At 38.4% G+C, this 26,435-nt stretch overlaps 1 protein-coding gene across 2 annotated transcripts in view; it reads left to right on the forward strand.

The window, feature by feature from the left end:
- LOC131979776 (phosphatase and actin regulator 1-like) overlaps positions 1-26,435 on the forward strand; it is a 61,503-nt gene that overhangs the window by 21,280 nt on the left and 13,788 nt on the right. The window contains exons 1-7 of one of the 2 annotated variants that reach the window (XM_059343791.1): positions 3,358-3,950; positions 7,160-7,324; positions 15,592-15,672; positions 18,845-19,048; positions 21,512-21,839; positions 23,747-23,940; positions 26,171-26,327. In XM_059343791.1, the coding sequence (XP_059199774.1) occupies positions 3,674-3,950; positions 7,160-7,324; positions 15,592-15,672; positions 18,845-19,048; positions 21,512-21,839; positions 23,747-23,940; positions 26,171-26,327 (1,406 nt within the window). In that variant the 5' untranslated portion in view covers positions 3,358-3,673. Of the gene's footprint in view, positions 1-3,357; positions 3,951-7,159; positions 7,325-15,591; positions 15,673-18,844; positions 19,049-21,511; positions 21,840-23,746; positions 23,941-26,170; positions 26,328-26,435 lie in introns of those variants that run through there. The other variant, XM_059343792.1, reaches the window with a different exon arrangement.

The raw sequence follows: 26,435 nt of genomic DNA on the forward strand, positions 1-26,435 counted from the left end.
ACAGGAAAGTGTACTTGGTTTTTAGTGACCAGCACCAGGCAGTTTCACACAAAAAACAGAGAGAAGCGTCTGTGGAAGGAACCACATAACACACAAACTCCACAAGCTCCAATGGATCTAATCAAATATTTTTCTTCTGAAGCAGGAAGAGTGAGGCAGGTGATGCAGTGAAGACAGGGTTGAAAGCTGTCTGCAAATTCTATCTGACCAGGTCTGACCTTAAGTAAATGGATTATTGCATGTAAAAATACATTACTATTAGGTTTAAGGTAAACAAAGCTAAAAAAAAAAAACAGTGTTAATTTAAGTTGGTCAAGACCACAGATTTCAGTGCAGAATTTCTGTGTCTTCTCTTTGTTGCTGTTAATGTTTCTTTGTGGTCATTTTGAGTGTCTTCCTGGTTGGTACGTGTCTCTTTGAGTGACTTTTAGTAGGTGCAGACCAGGGTTAGAGTTTGGTTAATCCATTAATGCCTAATTAGCCTATATCAGCAACAGTTGCTGAGCCAACTCAAACTCTCCAAGGACCTCATTTACACCTTAACAAAAATAATAACGCAAAGGGAAAAAGAGCCCTCCATGGCCAGCAGGGGTCGCTGTAGGAGCCATCCATGGAAACAAAAAAGTTAAATGACAAGTTAAAGTAAAACAAAGATTATTGAAGTTTCATAGATAAAGGTACTGTAAAAGGGAATTATGCAAAGTGCAATATAAGGAACTTAATATCATAAATCTAACATAAGCTCTGCACACCATTCTAACACAATGTAAATAACCTGTATAGTGAGACAGATAGTGACAGTAAGACATATCAAAATTAAAAGTCTATCTTTTGAGAATGATGAAAGAATGTTACATCACAAATAATGACCACTTATAAGCCCATGTAATTGTTTTAATTAACTTTATGCATGCTCGCCCTTTCTTCTCTTATAAATTAAGAGAAGAAGTGATGTGCACTGCCTGACACAAGTTATATAACTGCTGCCACATGCAACCATTTCTCCTTGCAGCCGACAAATGACCTGTCTCATAGCTTTAATTATCTAATTCTTGTAAGAATGATCTAAAGGGAAATTGAGGCCGAAGCTGCCTCAAGCTTAACAAGATGTAGGTCTGTATAAGTCAACATAGTTTTGAGGCCAATGCCGGCTTTGAGCCTTGAGTCTTAAGTAAGATATTTCAAGGCCTATAGGCAGAATAATGTGTACTGATCGGAGTAATCAGAGAGACAAAGGTTATCACTGTTGTTTATACAACTAGCAGTGCAGAAGACATGAACATACATTTCTTGAGTGTTTAAAGCCTCTTACTCTTTCACTCACAGACACACATGCAGAGACGCACGTTGCTGCAGTATTATCTAAGGCCTGGCAACGACTTGCCCTCCTTTATCCGTTAACCTTTTGCTCTTTGCTGCAAAATGTTTTAAGACCCCAAAAATAGCTCTTTCTTGCCCGTTTCCTAACACACATGAATGCAAGAGAGTGAAACTTTGCACTGAAAAAGGAGGCAAGGGAGGGCAGCTGCTGCATTGCACCGTGGTGGGAGTAAATCAAGTGCTTCTGTCCCTCATTTCAGAGAGGGCTTTGATGTCACTGGAATAAGCTGCAGCTCATTGAAGGAACATCAAAGATACTCCCCAACCCACGACCATTCACCGCTCTGTAGGAAACGTGATTGGAAATGCCGTGGGGTCCGTTATCCTTTCCATGATTAACACCTCATTAGCTAGCCATTAATGTTATCAATTACCTCCAAAATGTACTCTGTAACTTCAGGGATCAACTTAGTTTCTGTTTGAATTTGTGATGTAAAGAAAGAATATTTAATGCTGTTCCTTTAGGCTGAGAGCTCTCATTTGAGCTTTTCTGATCGCTGATTATAGTCCCTTTGGTGTGTTTCTTTTCTTTTGATTTGAATTCTCTGAGCTCATGTCTGTTATTATGCCCAAATTATGGATATATGTTGTCACTTTTGCATTTGACTCCGTTGCCTCTTGTACTTAAAACTGACTTTCTTTATCTCCCTTAGTCTTTCAGCCTTTGTGACAAGCTTTTCATCAGTGAGATTGATGGATAAATGTGGAGGACAGGCTCTTAATTTGTTATCCAGTGATGTCATTTCTGGATGATGATGGATCAATTGATTGTTGCTTGCATTTCACACTGCTTTATTATAACACTAGTTGCCCTCAGAATGGCTTTCATCACAGTAAACCATCTCATTTTACTCAAGTGTCTCGAGCACCTGGCTGCTATCCCATAAGTGCTTAATTTCCTTCCTTTCAGATAGAAAATCTTCTTTTATTGTTAGCAACTCAAAATTCTTGTGGAGGCGTTAAAGGCCTTCACATACCTAAATAATAAAATCAGTTTAACCAAATAATCATCTTGTAATTTTTTTTATTGTTTTTCATGATAATGGAGCTATATTAAAGACAGTTAAAAAAAAATAAAATAAAAAAAACAAACATTTTTCCCCTCTTGGTTAATATGCAAAACATTTTTTTATTTGCATTAAAATACTTGAGATGATTAATATGACTTTAAAAAAATATTTGTGGAACTCTTGTGGAAAATTGAAATGCTTGACCTTGACATATTTAAAAAATATTCAGATTAAATTACATTTTTAATCCTATGGATTGTGTTACAATTACAGAAACGGCCATGTAATTTATACTCACAATTAATGTCTCAATGTAATCTGACCAAGCCTGTTAGTAATAATATCATTAATATTTCCATCCTCTTTTGGACTTGCAAAATTGTTTAATGCAGTGGTTCCCAAAGTTTTTCTACTGGGCCCCTCTTTTCTGTCTAAAAATAGCAAGAATGGTCTTGTCATATTTTTTCATCTTTGTTTTTTGTATTTGTAATATTTGGAGTAGAGTCATGAACTGATTTCGTTTTTACCAGCATTAGAGAACAATGAAATTATTTCAATTTAGCCTTGCCACCCCCCCCCCCCCCACCCCCTTTATAACCCTCGGCCCCCTAGGGGTCACGCCCCCCAGTTTGGGGAGCACTGATTTAATGTATGACTCTATTGCCTGTTTTTCTCTCTCTCTTATTTAAAAAAATAAAAAAATCACACGAGGGATTGGACCAAAAGCACACCCCTTATGTTCCAGCAAATTATAACCTTATGAAATGAATTACAGAGGGATAGTTTTAGTTGTAATGTAAGGCTCTGTCTTGTAATGTAACTTGCTATAAAAAAATAAATAAAAAACATTTATTGGAATCCTATTATGAGACGAACAACTTTCCTCCGCCCACACTGGCCTATTAGAGAAGAGATCCGTGCAGCCAATCACAGGCCTTCGCTGCTCAGCTCCACTAATCGTGGATTAGCTACAACCGACTGCAGTGTACAGCTCAGGGAGGGAGAGGTAGTCACTGCCATTCACTACTCACCCTCCACTTTATTATTAGCTCACTTGGATCTGGCAGCAGGGCTTTTATTCCCTCTCAGCAGCGACTTTTGCATTGCGCCACCGAGTAGCGTCACATTATTGTGGATCTCAGGTAAAGGTGTGGGGATAGAGGCTGATTCGGGGTCGATGGAAGCTGCTACTGTAGGTCAGGTAGGAGTCAATTGACGGCCCTCTAATTTAAAATCCACACCGTCGTTTAACATAGCTCCGGGTTTTTTTTTCCGCGTCCACGATGTTCAAGACGGTCAATTACCCGTCGGTGGATCCCGCGCCCACCATCATGCACGGCACTTGGCTTTCCACGGGGTGCCGAGAAACGCCCGTAGCGGTGGAGAAACCTAAGAAAAAGGCGTTCAGCCTGGTCAAAATCATGTCTCTCAGCAACAAGAAAGGGCACGGCCAGCATCCGCACCACAACAACAACATGCCCTTTACGATCCACTGTCACATCGGGAAAGAGATAAAGCACATTTGCAGCAATTGCAGTCGCGGGAACGATACACAGGACGGTGAGTAAGGCTTGTGTGGTTTCGCCTATAGTAGCCCTGTGGTACTGCCATCCAGGATCCCTCTTATTATCTAGCGATGGCCATGCCTCTGTGCTCATATAAACGCGTTTGACATCAGGCGCTCCATCATTGTTTTGCGTCTCCATCATGTGTCTGCTTGTGTGATAAATCTCTCCCTAAGTGGGTCAGTGTATGGGTTGTTGTTTTTTTAACACAAAGAGACTGTGAATCACTGTTGCTGTTGTGGCAACTGCCTCTCACTGGATCAGAACTTCTTAAAGGGTTGGGCTCAGGCTTGCTACTTGTTTTGCATTAGAATATATTCATATTTTTAATATACGGGAAGCTTGAGCGTGGCTTCAGTGTACATACTTAAACCTTTAGATGTCATTAAAATGGCATGTGCAGGCTGTTTTTGCACAAAGCCATTTTCAGTTCAGTGTCATTACATCATCACTCAGCCATCTTGGTATGCAAACAAGTGTTTTTAATTAAAAAGCAGCCAGTTTTGTGTTATATTAGTGGGGAATGTAGGTTACATGGCAGCAAGGTGAAGGTGAGGTAGTGTTTATGCATGATGTCATGATATGATCACCTGCCTTAAAAAAAACCCACATTTTAATCACCCTGGGTACTTGAAGGACTATTTTCTCCCCTTCATTTTACTTTTCACATTGAGCTCATGATTGTGATTAATTATATCACCATGCACTTGAATTGTAGACATTATGGTTTGGTGTTTTCTGCCTGGAAATGGTTCAGTAAATATTGTGGTAGTATCAAACAGACAGACATACAACCCTTTGGGGGTAGAGCATATACAGATGGTTCATCTTAAGAGAACGCACCAAAAATCAAAAGCTTGCTTCTTTTGTCAACATGATATATATTTCAGCAGTGTGTAGAGGCCCACAAAGAAGTGTTTGATGTTGTGAGCTCATGTCTGGTTTGTATTTATTTTTATTTGAGTTAATAGAAGAGTGTCAGAGGTGGTTTTAGTTGGCTGTTATTACGTTTAGATTAGCTTCTTTGTCTTTCTGTCCTTATCCAGCTTTTGGACATCTAATGAAGTAATTTGAATCTCTCCTAGATTCAATTAGCATTGACTGTAGAGCTATGTATAGATTAGATTGGTGGCAGGATTGCTAAGATGGTTAGCTCTGAGGCACCAGATAATTCAATTGATTGTCTGTGGGACTGATTTCCACTGCATTACTGTCACATTATTTGTCCTGCTGTCCCATTGCCCTGGGGAGTTGACTGTCCCGCAAAGTGATATGTTCATGTTGGCAAACATCATGAATGTGATGTAATGATTCAAAAAATGAGCCACCAGCTCATTCCATGGCTGACAGCATGTCATGGGTGATGAACTGATGCAATGTGGTGACACTGACAACTGATAGGACACCCCGTTAGAGGTCACCTCTTACATCTAGACTCCAGTATGTTAGTCATGAAATCTTAGCCTTTTCTGTGTTTCTATTTTGAGAATATCTTATATTCAACCAGACTTAAAGTGTCTAGGTGAGGAGATATGTCTGCTTTCACTGGAGAGATCAAGTTTGGTTATTGTTCCACCCACAACACCAGACATTCTTATGTCTCTATATATATTTATTAAGTGTGGAAAATGACTGGCTAGAAATCCCAGAATCATATTCAGAAATGTAAAACATTTGCATGATCCTGTAGAAGCTGTTATCATTTAGATGAGAGCAATGAAGCTGTTGTTTTGGTGAATACTTGCTGGTTTTCTGTTATTGCAAGATGATTGTATTCAGGAATGTTACTTCCTTTATACTGCTTTTAAAAAAAAAAACTACTTAAAGCTAGGGTAGGCAGTTCATTTTTGATGTCACTGAGCAAAATTTCTATAATAATTTTTCAACATATTGTAATTGAAGTGGTCTGAGAGAAAACTAGACTTCCACGCCTCCTCTTGGTTCTTTTTTCAGGTTTTATAAAGGGGAGGCTGTGATGGGAGACTTTGGCCAATCACAGGTCAGTTCAGAGAAAGAGAGAGTGATCTTATTGGCTGTTATGCAAGTGCACATCCGCAAATCCCTTTGGTGAAAGTCCGATTCTTTAGCCTTCTAAACCGTAGTGAAAGGCTCATGGCAGCAGCTAATTCAAGGCTAAATTGAAGATAAGAGATATTTTGTTGCCTTTGAAAGGAAATTGTGTTAAAAAGTACTCCAGTTTATTGTCCAGGGATTTGTGGGCATTTGCCGTGTAAACAGTCAGATGAATTACAGATGTCTCCCTTCCAATGTAAGTAAGGGAAAAGGTCTTATCGGGGCGCCATAGCATCACATGACAAACCCAGTAGTTGTAATTCCATTGTTCGGCCACTATTGGGGGCTTTGTGCACATGACCATACTTGTCTGGTGGGAGGGGCTTGTTAAGGAGGAGGGCTATATTTTCAAATTCTCAAACATTTTTTTGCCTTTTCCAGTAAACTGCGTACCATAAAATATGCTGAAAAAATAGTAGCTTAGATTTATGTCTGTTGAGACTAAAGGCACATCATCGTTGTTGCTTTTTTTGCTGCAAGCATTGTTCAGTTTGTCGATCTGTTAACAAACTGATGACTCTGCTTGAGTCATAGGTTTCAAAATTTCTGAATGACCTCTTTATGATCAAACCTCTGCAGCAAAAACCTGCATTTTCTTTTCCAAGCACATGGTAATGTTTGCTACAGTCTGTGTGTGCTCTGATGTTGTTTGTAGTCCTGGATCGCAGCATCTGTCAAACATAACATGTTCACTATTTACTTTAATAGTTCATGTTAGAATAAAATGCTGAACATTCTTGGCTTTTGATATCCAACAGTATGTAAAAGTCTTAACAGGCTGGGCCTTGTGAATATTTGATGAGGAGTAGAAAGATTTCCCCTTAATGAGGTGCTTATCAGTCTGTTTAGTGTGTTTTGGCAAGCTAATGCCAGCCGCTCAGTGTGATGCAGACTCGGAGCATATCCGGCGTACAGTAATGCTATCTGATGTGCAGGTTTGTTTATCTTCTCCCAACCTCGTCCAGTTACGAGGGAATTCAGGAGGCCACTTGGCACAGACTCCTACTGCTTGGATCTTTGTAAGCAAAAGTGTCTGCTGCATTCAGTGCTCACTCTCCTGCATGATTACCAGAATATCACCTCCTCTGCATCCTCACCTAAACTAGACCCTGCTTTTTTTTTTTTCTACAGCTGAGGAAGTAGAGAGGCTGGCCGCCATGCGTTCTGAGTCCTTGCTCTCCGGCACCCACACTCCACCCATCCGTCGTCGGAGCAAGTTTGCCACTCTGGGACGCCTTCTCAAACCCTGGAAATGGAGGAAGAAGAAGAGCGAGAAGTTCAAGCAGACCTCTGCAGGTACATGACATTTTTCTTAATTCTACAGTATGGCAATATAAACACAGAAACACGTGCAGGTGCCATATGTGTCATAAACAACCATGGTATTTTATACGCTGTCTGCTTGTATAAAGACATTTAGTGTCTATACTTTGGCCAAAAGAAAAGAAAAGGTATTAAGTTTCAGTCTCCAGGGTTATTGAAAATGCGGCAAATTGATTCAGCAAAAGTGCAGCGTTGGAGTTTCGTGTTTTGAGGTCTCTTTAGAGCTCCTTTGATCTCGCAGACCAGTGTTGTCAGGGGCGAGTGAAGGACATGCTCTCTTCAGATGTGACTGTATTTATTTTCCTCGGCTGACACATCCGGAATTCTACTGTCAGCCCGGTGGACAGGAGGAGACACTTTGTCAGACTGCATCTTGCGGGGTTGGAAGCAGAATTCTTGCTTATGTAGAAGGAAGATGAGCAACTGCACAGAGACCTGAATCCGGTCTAAGCAGGACAGGATGTTCTCATTTCGTAACGTTATTAAATTAGCATCTTCCAGGTGTGAATTTCCTCAATGAATCAGAAAACATGAATTTGACATTGTGGTTGATAGGATGTGAATCCTACTATTCCCAGAGTGCTGTTCAGATGTAGTTTGTGTTTTTTTGCCCTAGCATAGCCCCCCTGGCACCTCAGCAGTCTCTGTGGACTCGTGGTATTTATAGCAAGACACAAAAGTGCTGACGAAATGTATATTTTTCACTTTAGCTGCTTCAGTTTTTACTGTGTTCTAATAGCGAATGTGCATTTGATGAAACAATCATGTCGATGTTTTCTGTTCACTGGTGCAATCATGTAGCTCTATGATAACAGCATCTTCCCTGTTGTGATGAAGGACAACAATGAAAGAGCCGAGCAACAAAGGCGCTTTTTTTCTGTTACAATGGTGTTAATGCACAGTGGAGTTGAGTGATAAAGCTCTCTTCATCACTTTTGTCATCCACTTGTTTTGTATGCATAATGCTGCTGTCTCTTTTGCTACTATTCTATTCAATCCTTTTTGATAGCAGCATGATGGCTGATTATAACCCACCCAGCATATATCTCACCAGAACGGCCTCTGAAGTGGAATTTCTGCAAGCAGCTCCGATGCTTGGGCAGGTTCTTCAGCTGCAGCGACGCCACTGCAACTGTCACATCAATTTCACCACAAAGTGTGAACCTGACTTTTAAAGCCACAAACGAGGAATGTGGCCTGCACTTGTGCAGCCGGCAGTAGAAGAGAAGAAGTCACACAAGCGTGAGCCACTGCAGTAAATTCAAATGACAGGAGGTGGCTCAGGGATTTTTAACTTCAGCGGTCAACACATGGACCAATGCACTTAAATGGGGATTTAAAGCTTAAAGCTGCACAAATAAATACTTTTATACACAAATGTGTAACGTGAAAGGGTTCGCTGACACAGCTGCATAGATTCCTTTAATCCAACTGTGCAATTACAGCACATTAAAGGAAAATGTATGAAGCCTAATATACAAAATGCAAAACGACAGGGTCATTAGTGCTGGTACACCTGCTCACATGTCCAGTGTACACTGTTACACTGTAATCTGGATAAGTATCATATACAGTAACATAATCCATGCAGTGGTTTGATCAGCACTTAATTCAGCGGTATGCACGGCTGACAGAAGTGTGGAATGGATATTAAACAGGCCTGTTATCTAACAATACCTCAAACCAGGCCATCATTAAATCATTTAGAAAGAGTTTCATAATGCTTTGCTCATTGTCAGACTTATATAGATGCCTTGGTGCGATTTTATTTAGCATTGACAAGCTTTTTCCTGTGATAAAAAGCTGTGTTAAGGGGAGCTAAATTCAGCTTACTTTATCAAGGAAACCGTATTGACTCGGGCTGACCTGTTGCCCTGCTATTGATTTGTGCTTTCAAAATGGAACATTGCACATGCTGCTGTCTATTTGCCCTAATTTAATTTGTCAACCCCAAGATGGCAGCCTATTTATTTACTAGCCTCCAAGCCTGGAATGAGTTGACCTCCTTTGCATGGATAGAAGAAAACTGCTGCCGCATGATTATGACCAATACTTGACTTCATCTACTGACTGAATACATTCAGCCTGTTGCTTAAAAAGACTTGGAAACGTGCCGAGCTGTCGCACTTTAAAATTTTCAGTGTATAGCGGTGATTCCTGCTGCCTTGCTATGATACATGCCCCGTCTTCTTGTCTCTGCAGTTGTCTGCGTTACCTCAGTGTGATTATGTTTCCTGTGACAGCGGGGAGCAGACCAGCCACTGGGCATGCAGATGTTGTCGTAGATAATTGGACACTGAGCACAGTAGAGGATTATGAATGTGTTGTGATATTAAGCAGATGAAGGCCAGCTCTGGGGGACTGTACTCTTCACCTCAGGAAGGAAGGAAGCAAGGAGGGCCTGACAGTTGGATGTCTTATCACGCTGTCTTATCGTGCTCAGTGCTTTCTCACAGTGAGCTTGTATCTCAGAGAGAGATCTCACTCTGCAGATATTCATCAAAAAGAACGTGCATGTGGTAATCTGGTGTTATCTTTGACTTTAATCCAATTAGTTAGCATTTCCGTATAAACAGCAGTTGTCTAAATCAACTATTATTAGCATAATATCCCAGGTGTCCTACCTGTTCGTTGATCTGTATGAAGAGGAAAATGTTGCTGTATCCTTTTTGTACGTATTACGGTCACGTTTAGCCATATCCAAGCTCCTGACGGGAGAGTCTTAACGCTTGAGCCTGTCATTGATAAAGACTCCATGAAAGTTTTAATACAGTTTTTGTGAGGCTGAGGCTGAGAGAATTGCCTTGGTAAAAGCCTCCACTTTGAGCTACTGAGCCTCAGGGTTGGAAGGATGTGTTCTGACTATCTGGGTCACTTCGCAGTGGAATATATTTTCTCTAAAAAAAACCTAAAAGTGTAGTGTTCTCAGATCAATACTGGCCGTTCTCAGATATGCCAGTTTCATTTAATATGCTCTCAGCTGAGTCTCCCTGGTGGCCGTCTAATCTTCTCATCTTGGTACAGATTGAGTGGCTGCAGTGTGTTGGACACCACTTGGGTCATGGTGGACCGTCCAGAATAGAACTCGATTGGTATTCAGGGTGATTTAGAGGGCATTTTCTGCTTTTCGTTCTCTGATATGAAATATTACATTGTGTTCTTTGATAGGCCTTTTTTATAAAAGTTGAGTGAATGTTTCAATTAGTGCAGTTGTTCCCAAACTTTTTGATCTGAGTAACCCCCAAAGCACTGATAGATGAACTCACATACCCCTACATATGTTCCAAATGTATAACACCATTCATTATATAAAAGTGGATATTGTTCATCTTTTCATACAAATAAACTGTTAATATTTAGGTGGGTTTGGCCAGCAATCATATTACTACTTGAAGTGAAGGTGATTCAAATGCTTTTTCCATTACCTTTGATTATTTGAACCATTTAGTCAGTAATTTAATTAACCATTTCAGCTGCTAATGCAGTAGTTTAAGCTACGTATTTCAACAGTTTATCCATTGCTTTTAACTATGTTGCTACCATTTATTGATTACTTATTTGAACTGTTTAGTCCTTACCTTTTCACTAACCATTTCACCTGCCTAGGCAATAGTTTTAGCTATTTTTTTCTATGTGCCTATCATTTATTTATTTATTTATTTTAGATTCCTCTTAAACCTCTTTGCAAACTGCAGCAGGTAGTGTTCAGGCGTTACAGCTGATATATCCTTTTAATCCAATTTTTTTTTTAAGTACAACTGTAGACATAATAGACCTTATTGCAAACTCACTGATAATTTGACATTCTTGTAGTGAACCGTCAGTCATCACATTCAGGATTGAAGTTAAATAATTCATCAAATTATTGGTGTGAGTTTTCAGGTTTTATCCACACTGGATAAGTTTTTGTTTTTTGCCTGGCCCTCACAGGACCCTCTGATGAAATGAACATGAAATTCCACTTCTTGCACACTATTAATGTGTTCATTAAATATGAAACAAAATATTGTTTCTTTTTTTGCAAGACCAGCACATGTTTTAACTCCTGACTCAATGTGTGGCTAGTGCGTCACTGCGGAGTCAGTTTAACATTTTGTTCTTCTTTTTTGAGCACACACACAATGAGACTTTATCTGTTATTTTCTCTTAATTTTCTGTTAAGAGAAGATAAGAGAAGTCAACTCCAGATACACCAAATATTCTTAACCATCTCAATCTGTCCTTAACCAGGTGGGCTGAATAATGTTTTTTTCTTGATCAGAATTGTTAAAACATTTTTAACAATACTTAAACAAAGTAAATGTGATTTTTTTCATAGCATAAGTGAAAAAAAAAGCTTTAATATTTAATAGTCTAGTATATTAGTATATAAGTAATCTATAATATCATTATATAAATTTGATGATATGATATTCATACATATCTTTCCTTTTTTCTTTAAATTATACAATTAAAAAAAATGTTTCCTTGCATTTGAAAAAGAAAATCTACATTATGAAAAATTAGATGTTTCCTATTTATCTTGGTAAGAATGATCTCAAACAATTTTCTCTTCCCATAAAGACAAGCAAAAGTAAGGAAATGTTTTTTTGAATCCCAAAAATCTGTGGGTACTAACAAAATAACAACAAATCTTGGATATGAACAAAAATGATAGGACATTTTTCATTCATCTCTATATCTCTACGATGCCCAATATCTGTCAAATCTGAAGACATTTTGTCGCAAAGGCTTTTGTGTTAATGGTATTATGTAACTGTGCGCATCCCATGGCACGGCAGTTATGTCATAAAGCTTTGTGTAATTACTTTAAAATTTGGATGAAACCGTAGTATAATCCCTGAACATATTACAGCACAGCCAGACAAGTATTGACCTTTTAGCCCCGGGTTTCCCCACTCTGGCAAAGAGACTGCTGATGATGATTTTAAAGAGATTTGTCTTTCTGATAAACATTGTGTCTGCCACCCACAAAAGACTGTTATTGTTTTCAAATAAGCCACAACACTGGTGTCAAAGTCTAATTTAAGCTGAATTCATGCAAGATTTCGTTGGCAGGACGGAGCGCTATTTATGGATTTATATTTAATGAAAAGACATGGTACAGTAGAAAATTTGTGTTTTAATGGTGTACATCCCAAAATGGATATTGACATTAGAAGTCAAAAGCAGAGCCGTTGCTTCTCATTTAAAGAGGGTTGTGGGTGTTTTATGAAAAATGATCTGCCAAGTGCACAGATCCTTACTTTTGATTACATTTTCAGAGTACTATGAGGTTTACTTTCCTCATTATCCAGGTACCGCTCAACTGGCAGTGATTATTAATAGAAAGCTCAAGTTTCTGTTGTAAATTTTAATGAAGTTTGAGAATGCACAGGAACAAAGAAGTGAAATGTGTGATGCCTGTGGTGCTTTGTTGGAAACTGGCTGCTTCCACTCTGTTAGAAAAATCCCTCCGTGTGGATTCTGGGTCAGCCGTTTGATAAGTCTATTTTCTATCCCCTTGACTTGACCTAATGTTAAATTTGCTGCGTTGGGGTGAAAAAAATCACTTTTGGATGGAGCTGCCAGCATTAGCATCCCAAGTAGCATCTATAAATGGCACAATTTCCTTTCATTTCACACTCTCCAATTTACCTCTTCCTAGGGCTCCAGAGGAGATGATTCTTTGTGTGACATATTGGTGATATTTTGGTCACGTAGTTTTTCCCAAAAAATGTTTCGCTGCTTAAGTAATTCTTGGCTTGGAGCTGATCTCAAACAGGCTTCTCTTGGAAAACTTTTGAAGTATTGAGTGATATTGAACATCTGGTATCCTGAAGGAACTCATAATGGAGCATAGTGTTTGATGATAACTCACTTTGCCGGGGTATTTCTGAACACAGAAGCACAGAGTTGGAGTTTTCTGCCCCAGGGACCTGCCTGTTTGACATTTGTTTGACTCTCATTTGTGTTTTTTTAATTTTGGACTCTCAGCAGTTGGTTTTAAATCCTCTTTGTTGTGACTAAGGGCAAGGAAAAGAGAGGTCAAGCTGTCAGTATTTTCATGAATCCACTCTGACGATGTATTAGCATTGAACACACCGCCCTCTGACAGAGCCGAGACAGGACTCCTGGGTCATATGTAAACCACACGTGGCACAATCTGTGATCTTGCTCTTAAGCAGGAGCTACAGGAGCCTGCAGGGACATACCTGCACAGTGTGCTTGAGTGTTGTTGCTAATCCTCATTTCACATTCTTAATTGGTTTCTATGCAGGGGTAGATTTAAAAATTACTAACATGATTTTTAACTGCTTACTTTTGTTCAGCCTACTGATGGAAGATGTTAAGTGCCTCAACCTTTTGAAGCCTAAAAATAGAAGCAGTAGCTATGGGACTTGTTAACGTATGCATAATGCATTACAGAGAGAAGTGTTGTTGCAATATCTCCTCCATGCTTTCTCTCTTTTGTTATCAGGGTCCCGTTTTTTAACTGCAGGTGGTCGGAAGAGAAGTCACACATTCACAGATTATCTTCACAACTCAAGCTGGGAATCTTTTTAAAATAACTTATTTTATTCAGTATCAAGATAATGCATTAATCCTTGACAACAAAGCTCATAAAACATTTTCAAATGCCAAAGTTCTTAACAAGGAAATAACATTGTATAAAGAAGGCATCACAGGTTAAGGAATAAAATAATTATGCTGTTCTTCCAATTCAATTTACTGGAAATTTGGATATTTTATAATAAAATATAGGGGGAAAGTACAATTTTACATGCATGTACAGGCAAAAGTATACTGTAGATACAGTCATGTTTGGGTAAATCAATAAAAAAATGTATTTACTTGAAGCATATGTTTGGTGATGGTTTATATTTTTCTTATTGTCTAATCCTAATAGATCCTACTAAAAAGAATGAGCCATTTCAGAGCTTTAGATATTAAATTGTCACCATATAGCTCCATTGTTGTAAAAAAAAAAAAAAAAATGTTTTAAATTTTTTTTTATTACAATAAAACTGGTATTGTAGTTTATTTTGTGTCTGTTCCAAATACACTGATCTGTTACTATAAATACTCTTTAGCCCAACAGATGTGTATTAATCCACATCAGAAAATAGTCCCAACAGTGCTCAGCTGTTTAAAAATGTAATTGGCCATTTTGAAAAAAAAAAAGGATTATCATTATCATCATAAATAGGGATGGGAATAATTAATTGATGATCTAAAAATGGTCGTTTAGAATTTGTTCGATCACGTGGATTTTTTAATCCATCTGTGTATTCTTTAATTTTAATTTTATCTATAACTGCGTATCAGTATCATTGAACTGAAACAGGGCTGAGCGTTCAGTTCTGCGGCTGTACGTCAATAAACCAATGAGCTGAGAATTAAGTTGGATAAAGCAGTTACAGTTTGCAACTGAAAGTTGCAATAAAAATGATAAAACAAACTGAAATACAAGTGTATTATTTGAGCAAAACTAGCTTACTGTATCAAACCTTGCTAGTAGAATTACTAGGTTTGATTTTTATCCAAAACTTATTTAAACAAAAAACACACTTTACACACAAAATTACTGTGAAAACGAACCTCATACCTCTTCGGGGGCTAAAGCATAAAACATTGAACTCCTTGACGTTATCTCAGTATCATCTTAGTTAGTTAGTTTTACGATTGACAGGAAGTCTCTCTTTGTCCTTTCAAAATAAAAGCATCCATTATCAAACAGACTTTTGCATAGTACTGTATTTATTTTTGCCTATATATGCATGTTTTTATACATACTTGAGTATGTATAAACATAGCGATTAATCGATTTTAATTGATCGTTAACGTTATAGATGCTCGAGTTGGCGGGTTTCTTCCAAACGCCCATCCCTAGTTTAAAAGATCTTCAGTTGGGACAAATAGGTTTTGAGCTTAGTGTCTAAAAATAGAATTGGAGATGCATATTTAGTTTTGGTCTTCATGGGCTTTGTTGGCAAAAAGAAAAATATAAAATAATGCCTGCCTTATCTAAACAAAAAAAATCTTTTAAAAAGATTCTGTTAAAGTTTAAGAGCAACTGAATATGGAGATGTTAATGTCCATGCACTGTTATCTTAAAGAGTCCCTCACTGACTTGACTAAAAACCATGACTCGTGATCGCAAACTATTTTGCCTGAGGATCGAGACATATTCTTTTCTTTTGTGTAATTATGTACCAACGTGAAGATGACTTTAACATTCTTCTCCTTTACCCCCTCAGCTTTGGAGAGGAAGATGTCAATGCGACAGAGCAGAGACGAGCTGATCAAGAGAGGAGTGCTGAAAGAGATCTTTGAAAAAGGTGAGCTGATGTTCTGCACAATTAGTCTGATTTAACAGGGCTGCAAACTGTCTCGGTTTTAAGTAGAAAGTGCAAGAATGGTAGACGTGGTGTCCTCAATTGTAAGGTTTTCAGTTATTCATCTCCTCATTAATCAGTAGTCTCTGAAGTGTGCACTCTTCAAGATTCGGCACGGGGCATCTAGAGATATAATCTTTCATTATAGAAATTTTGTAGGGTTTTATAAACTCTTTGATCTTGATTTGATGTGCCGTAGACACTCCATATTCAAAGCTAGAGAGCGTATGTGAGTCTGACGGCGGGGTGCTTCTTGCCTCAGGACATAAAAAAACAAAGTTGGTGAAGCTGAGAAAGTCCGTTGACTCTTGCCAAGATGTGAACGGAGCAAATAAGGGAATTTGAAGCCTTTTTTATGTTTTATTGTATTGAAAAAAGAGCTTTTGGACAAGGTTCAAAAAGAAGAAAACAACTGTCTTACAAACATACAATGCTTAACAAATGTATTAGACCACCTGTCATAAATACTAAAGAAATCTTTTAAAAGCTTGTTTAAAACTAAAAATGGTATTGTTATTTATTTGGCAAATAACAAAAACTGAATTCACCTTATATAATATAAATTTGAGCTGGCTCACTGGGCTTCTCTGAGATGTCAGAAATTAATCAAGCATAACTTTAAACCACTAAAACTCATTTTTCTGTTCAGGAATGCAAGAAAATAACTATAATTTGACATCTTAATCAAGAAATTAAAATGTGCTTTACTGCTTTACTATTTTTTTTTATGTTTTTTTGAAAAACAGTACATTTGAAAATGTATGGATAACAATCATAATTATATTTTAGCATTAAAAATATAATTTTGGTATATTGTACATTAACCATTACAGAAACATAAAAAGATATTTTGGTAATTACTAGGGTTGTCAAAAGTATCAATACTCAAAGAAGTATCGATACTAAAACGTTGTGTCCGGATACGATACTCATTTTCAAAAGTATCGATACCCCCCCATGCACAGCATACAACCTCAAAATATTGTCATAATTGTTATTGTTTATTGTATTTATTTATTTTGTGCACTACCTCAGACCTGAAGCTTGTTATCATAGTTGCAGTTTCTTTTTGCACAACTGTTTTTATTATAATATTTCTGTTAAACTTTGGGGTCTTTGTTTTTGTATCGAAAATGGTATCGAGTATCGAATATTTTCCTGAGTATCGGTATCGAGTTGAAAATGTTAGTATCGTGACAACCCTAGTAATTACTAATGCTGTTAATTTAGGACAGCTCTGGCGTAAACCTGTGGTCTAATAAATGTGTTAAGCCCTGTATAACTAAATCAAATACAAATATAAATTAAACATTGTGTTCATAGCATGCTAGCCACTTCTTCCTGTCTTTAAGCACACCTTTACTTGTGTGCTGTATAGGATTGTCACGATACTAAAATGTTCGACTCGATACCGATACTCAGGAAAATATTCGATACTCGATACCATTTTCGATACCACAAGGATAAAAACAAAGACCCCAAAATTTAACAGAAATATTTTTATCAACAAGAAAAATGCAACATGTAAAAATTAACAGAACCACAGGTTAAATATTTATAATAAAAAAACAGTTGTGCAAAAAGAAACTGCAACTATGATAACAAGCTTCAGATACTCGATACTTTTGAAAATGAATATTGTATCCGGAAACAACGTTTTGGTATCGATACTTTTTTGAGTATCGATACTTTTGACAACCCTAGTGCTGTACCTGACTTTAAGAACAAAATTAAGACTCTCATCAGTGTTTGATTGACGTTCAGAGTCTGGCCCCGGGTCGGCAGCTCTCCCCTCTGACAAGATGTCAAACATGGAGGTGGCTGAGCCGAAATGGCGGCAGCTAGCAGTTCTAGTCACGCTAACAGCGGCAACAGTGCTGAACAGACACGCTTGGATTACAACACATAGAGGGAGTGTGATCTCATTCTCTGCTCAGGACACCATTATATACGGCTATATTAATGTTCTGAATGTCGTGTACAGCATATTTGATCTTGTCCAGCTCAGTAAATTGGTAAAAAATTGGTAATCTGAATATCTCCAGGCCTTGTTTTTGCACAATAACTATGCCTCTCCTTGAAATGCATCTTAATTAGGCCTGGCATGCTTAATTCTTCTGCCCAGTGACAACCTAGTTTCCATAATCAAAAAAAAAAGCTTGTGTGCTCAGCTTGATAGATCAGCGGTGGTTATTTCTGCATACAAAACAGTTACTATATCTAAGAAAGCTGTTTCATCCCCCTGACGTATAGATATATAACACACCGTTCACTTTGTTGTCACAAATCTACTCTGGTGTGCTCAAAATAGAAATGCATCTGTCAGGGCAAAAATAGAACTATATTAAGAAAAGATAAGAAATCCCACGTTGGCTAAAATGTGTTAACCTTTCATCTGACTGGCTGCAGGATTGTAATCGGCTTTCACTGTTTGGCGCCTTTGACTGGAGCTCTGTGTTCCTGGATTTAATGTGGCATGTGCCAGCCAAACCCTATCACTAGTCAAGTTTCGAGTTAAATGGTACAGAGTGCTCCATCTCAATGGCTAAATCAAAAGGTACGATCAGAATTTTCCTCTTAAAGATGCTTCAAAACGAGGCTCTTTGAAGGTCTGTCTGTGTGACAGCAGGATACAGAAAAGACTTGAATGTGAGATTATGGTAGAAAAAATAGACTCCCTTGGAAGACTTTCTGAATGTTAAAAAGACAACCTTCCTCCCCAAATCATACAGGGGTAAGCTGGGGTTTTCTGTTTAAATGCTTTCAGTATAAATGCATTGTTTGTGAGAATATGTGAGCAGCATTGTGAATTGCACTGTCAGCCTTAAAATGTGATCATGCAAAAAACATCAAATGGCTTAGCACTGTAACAGAATTAAAAAAGCAAAAGTTCTGTCAAAATGCCACTGTTCCTTGGTCTGCTGTGTGCTGATAAAAGGCTCCTGGGTCCTTAAACAGTCTTTGCTTTCTGAATCCCCCCTTCCCATTGTCTCAGAATTCGACACCCCAAGTTCATTTCTAAACTTTCTTTGAACAGTCTTCCCTGCGAGCGTCTTTCATGTGCAGTCAGACGCATTTCCGATGCTTATCAGATTGTGACTTTCTTTTTGTTTAGCAACATTTGAGTTCCGATCCTCGATGGACGGCGGAGTCTGCACTCAGGAGCCCCCTCTCAAGTCGTCTATGGTCCTGCCCACCAAGAAATCTGTCACCTACTCGAGTGACCTTCAGGATAACCACACCAAGCCGCCGCTGTACCACAAACAGCCTCCTGCTCTCCCTCCAAAGCCTTTCTCTAGGATCCCAAATCATAGCACAGGTCAGTGGTCTGAGTTAACGGGACACCCACATGCAGAAAACATATTTTTTCTGTTACCTGTAGTGCTTTTTGGTAACGCTTTATATCAGGGGTGTCAAACTCAAATACACAATGGATCAAAATTTAAAACTTGAATAAAATCGCGGGCCAACATTGAACAAATAAACCTTTTAATATTAATTGTAATTAATTAATTACATAATTAATTAATAATTAATTTTAATATTAATATGGAACCAGCAACGCTTATAAACATACAATATATAACTAAATAGTGCAGACATGCAAAATCAAATTTCAAATAAAAAACACATCAATGTCATTAATGTATTAAATAAAGATTAAATAAAAATCTTATGCCTCTTTTTTATTTGCATCCTTCTGATTTAAATATCAAAATAAACTTTTTCAACAGGTTTTCAACCTTTCTATTGCCATTTTTGGGAAGGGGTAGCTCGGAGACAGCTCTAGCTTGAGGTTGCTATGACGACTGTCACAGGGGAGCGTTTCTGGGTCCTGTCCTGATTGACGCGCCAAAACAACAGCAGGGCATTGTGGGATTTGTAGTTATTATAATAATTTGGTATTGCCTCGCGGGCCAGAGTTTGACACCCCTGCTTTATATTAAGGTCCTTGTAATAACCATTAATTAACAAGTAATAAGGCCCTTGTAAGTCCTTACTAGCTGCTTATTAAGATTATTGTGTGTTTATAAGCTTATACAAGTGTTAATAATGGCATTACAAACACCCATGACCCACCCGTTATGTCTTTGCCATGCCTTTATTAATCTTATTTTGTTTGCTTATTGATATTAAAATATACTTTATTGCTCATCTGTTATAAGTTAACTATAAGTTAACTATGCTTTTTGCAACTACCGGATCTAAAGCGAGAGCAATGCCTTATTTCTTGTTAATTAATGGTTATTAAGGACCTTATTATAAAGCGTTACCTGCTTTTTTAACTATCTAGATCGCTTTGGTGTGAGTCGCCAAGTTTTGGAGATTTTGGCGATAAAGCCATAGAGATGTCTGTGTTCTCTCAAATATAATGGGACCATATGGCATTTAGCTTGAGGTGTTCTAAAAATACATTTGAAAAGCTCAACAGCAATGTCTCTTTCCAGAAATCATGACCTGATTACTCCACACAATCCACAGATCTTGTTGTGAAAAGTTTTATAAAAGAACTATTTTCTTTCTACACTCAGCAACTGTATGAACGTGCAGAAGGAATCATCTATGGATGAGAAGTTCTGGCTCATGACAGTGCAAGATGTAAACATTAAAGGTGTCAATAGCTCTGTTTTATCAACATTATGAGTTTATGGACTATTAATACATGTACATAATACAATACAATTTACAGATACCAGTGGATCTACAAAGGCATACAATGTTAAAAAAAAGTGTAATTTAACCAATCCTTTAATGTCAACAATCAATTTACTCACTGTTATTACATGTGCATTATAATTGACTAAAAACAGTGGATCTACAAAGGACTACAAAGGCACAAAATGCTTAGGAAATTAAGTGCAATTTTAACAATATGTCTCAGTTTTATCAACATTGTGAGATATTGACTGTTAATACACATGCATTATGATTTACAGATCAGTGTTGTATTTTATTTTATTTAATATATAGTTTGTTTCTCTTAACACAAGCAGTTTAGGGCGTTCTTTGCTTCTGTCACATTTAACTCACTAGAGAAATATGTATTTTGCGGAGTTTAACATGGTTATAATATCCTAAATCATACAAAAATAAATACAATAAATATACTATATTATATATGTTGTCCACTGTATATTTATATAGAGTTTACTTTTGGCGATTTATTTTCTTTCTTTTTTTTTATTTAAAATTTTAAATGAGACCAAAAGAATGAAGGGATTTTTTTTTAATGACATATCACCGTTTTCAGCTTAAAATTTGTAACTTTTCTTGACAGAAGCATTGGTTCTTATCAGCTAAACTGTAATGTTAGCTTTACCATTCAGCTTCAAACTATATACCAACTGAGTGAGACAGAGTTTTTGATGTTGGGATCTACTGTCCCTTTAATAGCCATCTCCTTTTGCACCGTTTATTCATTTGCACAGTACTGTGTTTTTTTTTTACAAATACGCTTTTACCACTGTTGCTTTTAAAGCCTACCTGCGTTGCCACACATGTGCACAGGATTATAGTAGTCTCATTAAATTCCCCTGTTGTTAGGTCAGCTTGGCTCTCTCTGTCATTGTCAATCTGTCAGTCAGAGGGAAGTGGCATTACCCTGGCCTAATTCCCACTGCTCTGTGCTGAGGTCTGAGCCGTGTCTGAGCGTCCATGAGTGCTGTTTATCTGTCTGCACAAACAAAATAATGGCTACAGTATAACAGAAGTTACTCAGCGTAAATGTTCAGCTATCCTTGTTTCTGTCCTGTTATATTTGATTTTTTTTTTTTCTTTCTAGATTCTTGCCAGCCATTGAAGTTGCCCTGTATGCCCGGGGGAAAGCACTCTCCACCTCTGCCACCCAAGAAAGTGATGATTTGTGTGCCTCCAGGGGGGCTGGACTCCCCTTCTCCCTCCCCCAATTCCCTCTGCGGTCCTCTCTCCCAAAAGTGTGCCCCCCTCTCCCACCACGGCACCTTGCTGCCCTCTCAGCTCGCCGCTCTGTCCAGTCTTCACCAGAGCCACGGTCATCCGCTCCAGCTTCAGTACGGCAGCTTGCACGCGCCCAGCCGCATAATCGAGGAGCTCAATAAAACCCTGGCGCTCTCCATGCAGAGGTTTGAAAGGTCTGTAGCCATCAGCGCTTAGGTCATTAAATCTGATTGTCCTCCAGTGACGGATTATGGATCAGTCTGTCTGTGGGTCATACATAATATCTTGGTTGGATTTTGGCAAAACTTAATGACTCGTGTTGGAATTAAAAATATTTTCCTGAAGGAATGGATGGATGGATGGATTATTTAACAGGCCTACTGGGTATAGGGATGGGTTAGTGTCACCCCCCCCCCCCCCCCATGGCCTTTACCTACAAAATGTCAGTCAAAGAGACGCATACAAACTAGGAACAGGCTCCTTATGACCACAAATAAACATAAAATCACTACAAACAGACTAAAACAATTATAAAGAGATCAAAATTGTTATAAAGAGACGCAAAAAGACCACAAAGAAACTCATGACAACTTTAAAAAGGGGCAAAACAAACACAAACCACTACAGAGACCCAAAACAACTACAAAGAGACGCAATATGACTACAAAAAGGTGCAAAACAACAAAGACAACTACAAAAAAAACCTAACCCTTCAATATAAATTGAAACAAAGCAACTACAAAGAGATGCGAAAGTGCTACAAAGACACACAATATGACTATAAAATGGTGCAAAAAAACAAAGATTACTACAAAATAAAATATACAAATGGAAACAAAACAACTACAAAGGGACACAAAAAAGATCACAAACAAGAATAAACTGTGTCTTGCTCCTATTGAGGAGAGGCCACGGGGCCTTTTTCATGTCTGTGCCCAGGGAGCCATTGTTTCATAATCCGCCCATGCTGGAAGTTACGGATTGATACTGATTGGCCCAAAGGGTTGCCCGTGACAACATGTTTCCTTTTATTAAGAATGATCTCCTGTCATTTGATGAGTCTGTTTTTAATTCACCTATTGTCAATAAAAGCTGTTGCCAAAACAGCTCTAATCAGAGTAATTACTGGGGGGGGGGCTTTATAATTAGCATCGTGCATCCTGTTTATTAGGCATATTTTTTGGGTGCTTCTCTCAAATATATCCCCGTGTTATTGAGGTCGCATCTTGCCATGTAGTGCTGCTGTACAGGTCTAAATCAGCACACTGCCTCACAGGGCAGCATGGCCTAAATTTTAAGTAAATGTGTGTATGTGTGGGCACAGGCTCACGGAGTAGGCATCCCTCCAGCAGTTGGCCTGACATAGCATGACATGCTGCTCCATACAAGAGCTGCGTTTCTTCGTGTTTGGAGAAAAGCGACAGGGTAGCGGATTGGACATTATGTAACCTTGTACATTAGGATCTCGCTTTTTTTCTGTTTTTCTCTCCCTCCAAAGCCATTTGGGCAGGGATAAGGAAGTAATGGTCCTGACGTTGCTCACAATTAGTCTGAAAGCTTGAAAATGGTTACGTAACAGTGGCTCATCATAAGAAGCTCTGACGAGTCTATGATGAATCAATCTATCAAATATACGACCGCTTAGCACTTGCATGTATATGATGGCTTCTGCAAGTTTATTTCTGTCACCTTGTTTTCGAGTTATACAAGTTGTCTGATGAGTTACTCTGTTCCCCTGTGTAGTGCAAAGGATTGCATGGTATTGCGTAGGACTGCACAGAATTGGTCTGCATTTAGGCTCTTTGTACTCCAATTTCATTCAGCTGGAGTTATTCATCTCTTCTTACACTGTACTTGGATTAAAAACCCACTAAGCTATCATTAGACGATGTACCAGAAGCTCCTTTAGTGTTTTAAATCACTTCCTTTTTTTAAATTTGGGGGTTAATGATTCTATAATGCTTTATTTCATTAACAATATTTGCTTATTCTAAAATGCCTAAAATATAGCATTTCCTGTGTAAACTGAGGGGGGTGAGCAGGTTCATCCTCTTAGCAAGCATGAGCCTTTACATTAACGCTCTCTCTTCCTCTCCTCTAGCTCTGCATTGCACGGCGTTGGTCAGTGTCTTCCCCTGGACAGGAGAGAAGTGCCGTCCGTGATTATCGACTATGAGGACGACAAGGAGAACATGCCCAACGAGTCCGACTACGAGGATCTGCCCAGCATGTATAAGGACGAGGACGACAGTGTGGATGAGGACGAGGACGATGATGATGATGACATACTTACAAGTGAGCAGGAGAAGTTATGGTGACATTGAGAAGTCCTTTAAGCACAATATGTAGTTTTCTGCCACTATGGGGTCTCGGAGTCAAAAGTGGAGTAGTCAGGGATGATGGGAGTTGGTGTTTTCAATGCTACGGCCATCATGTAGTCAGCTTTTCCCAGTTAGGATTCCTTGAGTGTTCATTTTTCAGGTTTTTACCAGGAGCCAGAGGAGGTCTTCTCCTCTCCAAACAAATTGATTTGATGACTAAAACATTGCAAAACATTGAGTAAAGGAGTTTCATGTTGAAAATCTGTTTCTTTCACGCTGTTTGGTGGACACGGGACATTTCAGAGGGGCTGCAAGCTGAGCTGCTTGCAGCTGCTGATCTTAAAACTTAAGATCCAGATGTCGAATGGCTAAAACTTCTTCAGCCAGTTAAGGTTTATAGATAAAAACAACCAAATCTAAGGTATCTATGTAAGTGTTTGGGGTAAATTGTGGCTTAAAACTGAAAAAAAGAGTACATTTTTGGCAGCTTCTGATAGACAACCACAACAATAGACCATTACCTTGATGAATTAATTAATGGAGGTACACAGCACAACAAAATATATGAACTAGGTGTATTAGGTTTCAGACATTTTATGCAAAAAAGTTATTACACCTTTTAATGTTTAAATTGCATAATTATAGAGAAAATGTAGGATTTATTGTCAAAGCAAAAGACAAACATGCCTCAGCAGTAGAACTGTCTGTTTTGTTGTTAAGTACACCGCATGTTTACAGATATGATGACACATTTGCCTGACTCATCCTGATCGGCAGTACTGCTGCCAGCTTCACCTGAAGCCTCCAGGAAATCAGATGTAGTTTGACCTTCAAAGCGGCGCCAAAATTAGTTTCACAGGAGTGTATCCAGAATCATGCTGTCACCCATAGAAACACTCACAACCTCTCAGCAAAACTGCTGAACTGTGCAGAGCTGTTGGTGTCTCTGACACTGTATCCTTGTTTGCACATGGGATCAGGTTGGAGCTTTTAAAGGTTGAGATCGGTCATGTGTGATAGAATCATTCAGTATGGCACAACATGACTTCAAGGTGCACGGAAAGTATGAGTAATACTTAAAGGTACAGGACAATCTTGTTTATCTGAATCTATGAAGAGGCAAACTTTTCAAACATCTGAAGCCTCAAATAACAGTCATATCATCATAGTTTGGACCAGGGGGCCACATACAGCCCAGTTTGATCTCAGGTGGGCTGCACCAGAAAAACATTGTATAATAACTTATAAATAACAACACCTCCAACTGTTCCCTTTGTTTTAGTGTAAAAAAGTGCATTCTGAAAGCTTTTACAATGAATGAACAATCCAAACAAACAGTTACAAAACACATGATGAACAGCCTGAGATGTCTTGAGAAAAATAAGTCATTTAGTCCGTCTAATAACTGTTATTATTTGTGCATTATAATTTACAGTTTACGGTGGATCTACAAAGGTCTACAATGGCACAAAAAGCTTAGAAAATTAAGTGCAATTTTAACAATATGTCTCAGTTTTATCAACATTCAGTTATTGACTGTTAATACATGTGCATTATGATTTGACAAATCAGTGTTGTATTTTATTTAATATATAGTTTTTTTTTCTTAACACAAGCAGTTTAAGCCATTCTTTGCTTCTTTTTACATTTAACTCACTATGGCCTCATTTTTGACAATATAAATATTTTAATAATATGTCGACATTCAGTCAGTTTAATCACTTAGTACTTGTGTATTAATACTGACTAAGAACAGTGGACTGTTAATATGTGTGCATTATTATTTACAGATCAGTGTTACTCATGTTTTATGGAATTGAACAACAATGCATGTTGCCAGGGCCTGTACCTTCAAAGGGAAGCCCTTGGGGTAGCTCTGCGTCTTTGTCCTCTCATATATTCGACTGAGGGCAGACTGGATGCTATAGTGATTCCCTTTCATATTTCAAGGCACAAGTGGCATTATAAGTCAGGATGGGCCGGGGCAGAAGTTATCTCTGCAACACAGTATGTAACGTCAAAAGTGTTCTTCACAAACTTAACTTCATCTTTCACATTTCAGCTTAAAAAATGTCAGCATCAAAGCCAACGAAAATGAAAAAACTGTCTAGAGCGACTGTAGAATGACAAATAATTTGGCAAATGAGGCCCCACATGTACGCTTCATACCTACAGCACCTCTCCTGTTTGATGTTTGGGTCCAGGTTCCCTGGCTCAGAAGGTGCTGCGGAAAGACTCTCTGGCCATCAAACTGAGTAACCGTCCATCCAAAAGAGAGCTGGAGGAGAAAAACATCCTGCCCATGCAGACGGATGAGGAGAGACTGGAGTCCCGGCAGCAGATAGGCACCAAACTCACAAGGTGAGCACACATGCATTTTTTTAAACGTGAACACATCTGCACGCACCTGCACAATTTATGGGCAAAATATTTTTTTAGTAAACCTGGTTGGTGTTGCTGTAGCCAACT

This window comes from Centropristis striata, chromosome 11 (assembly GCF_030273125.1).
Source record: "Centropristis striata isolate RG_2023a ecotype Rhode Island chromosome 11, C.striata_1.0, whole genome shotgun sequence".
Taxonomy (NCBI): Eukaryota; Metazoa; Chordata; class Actinopteri; order Perciformes; family Serranidae; genus Centropristis; species Centropristis striata.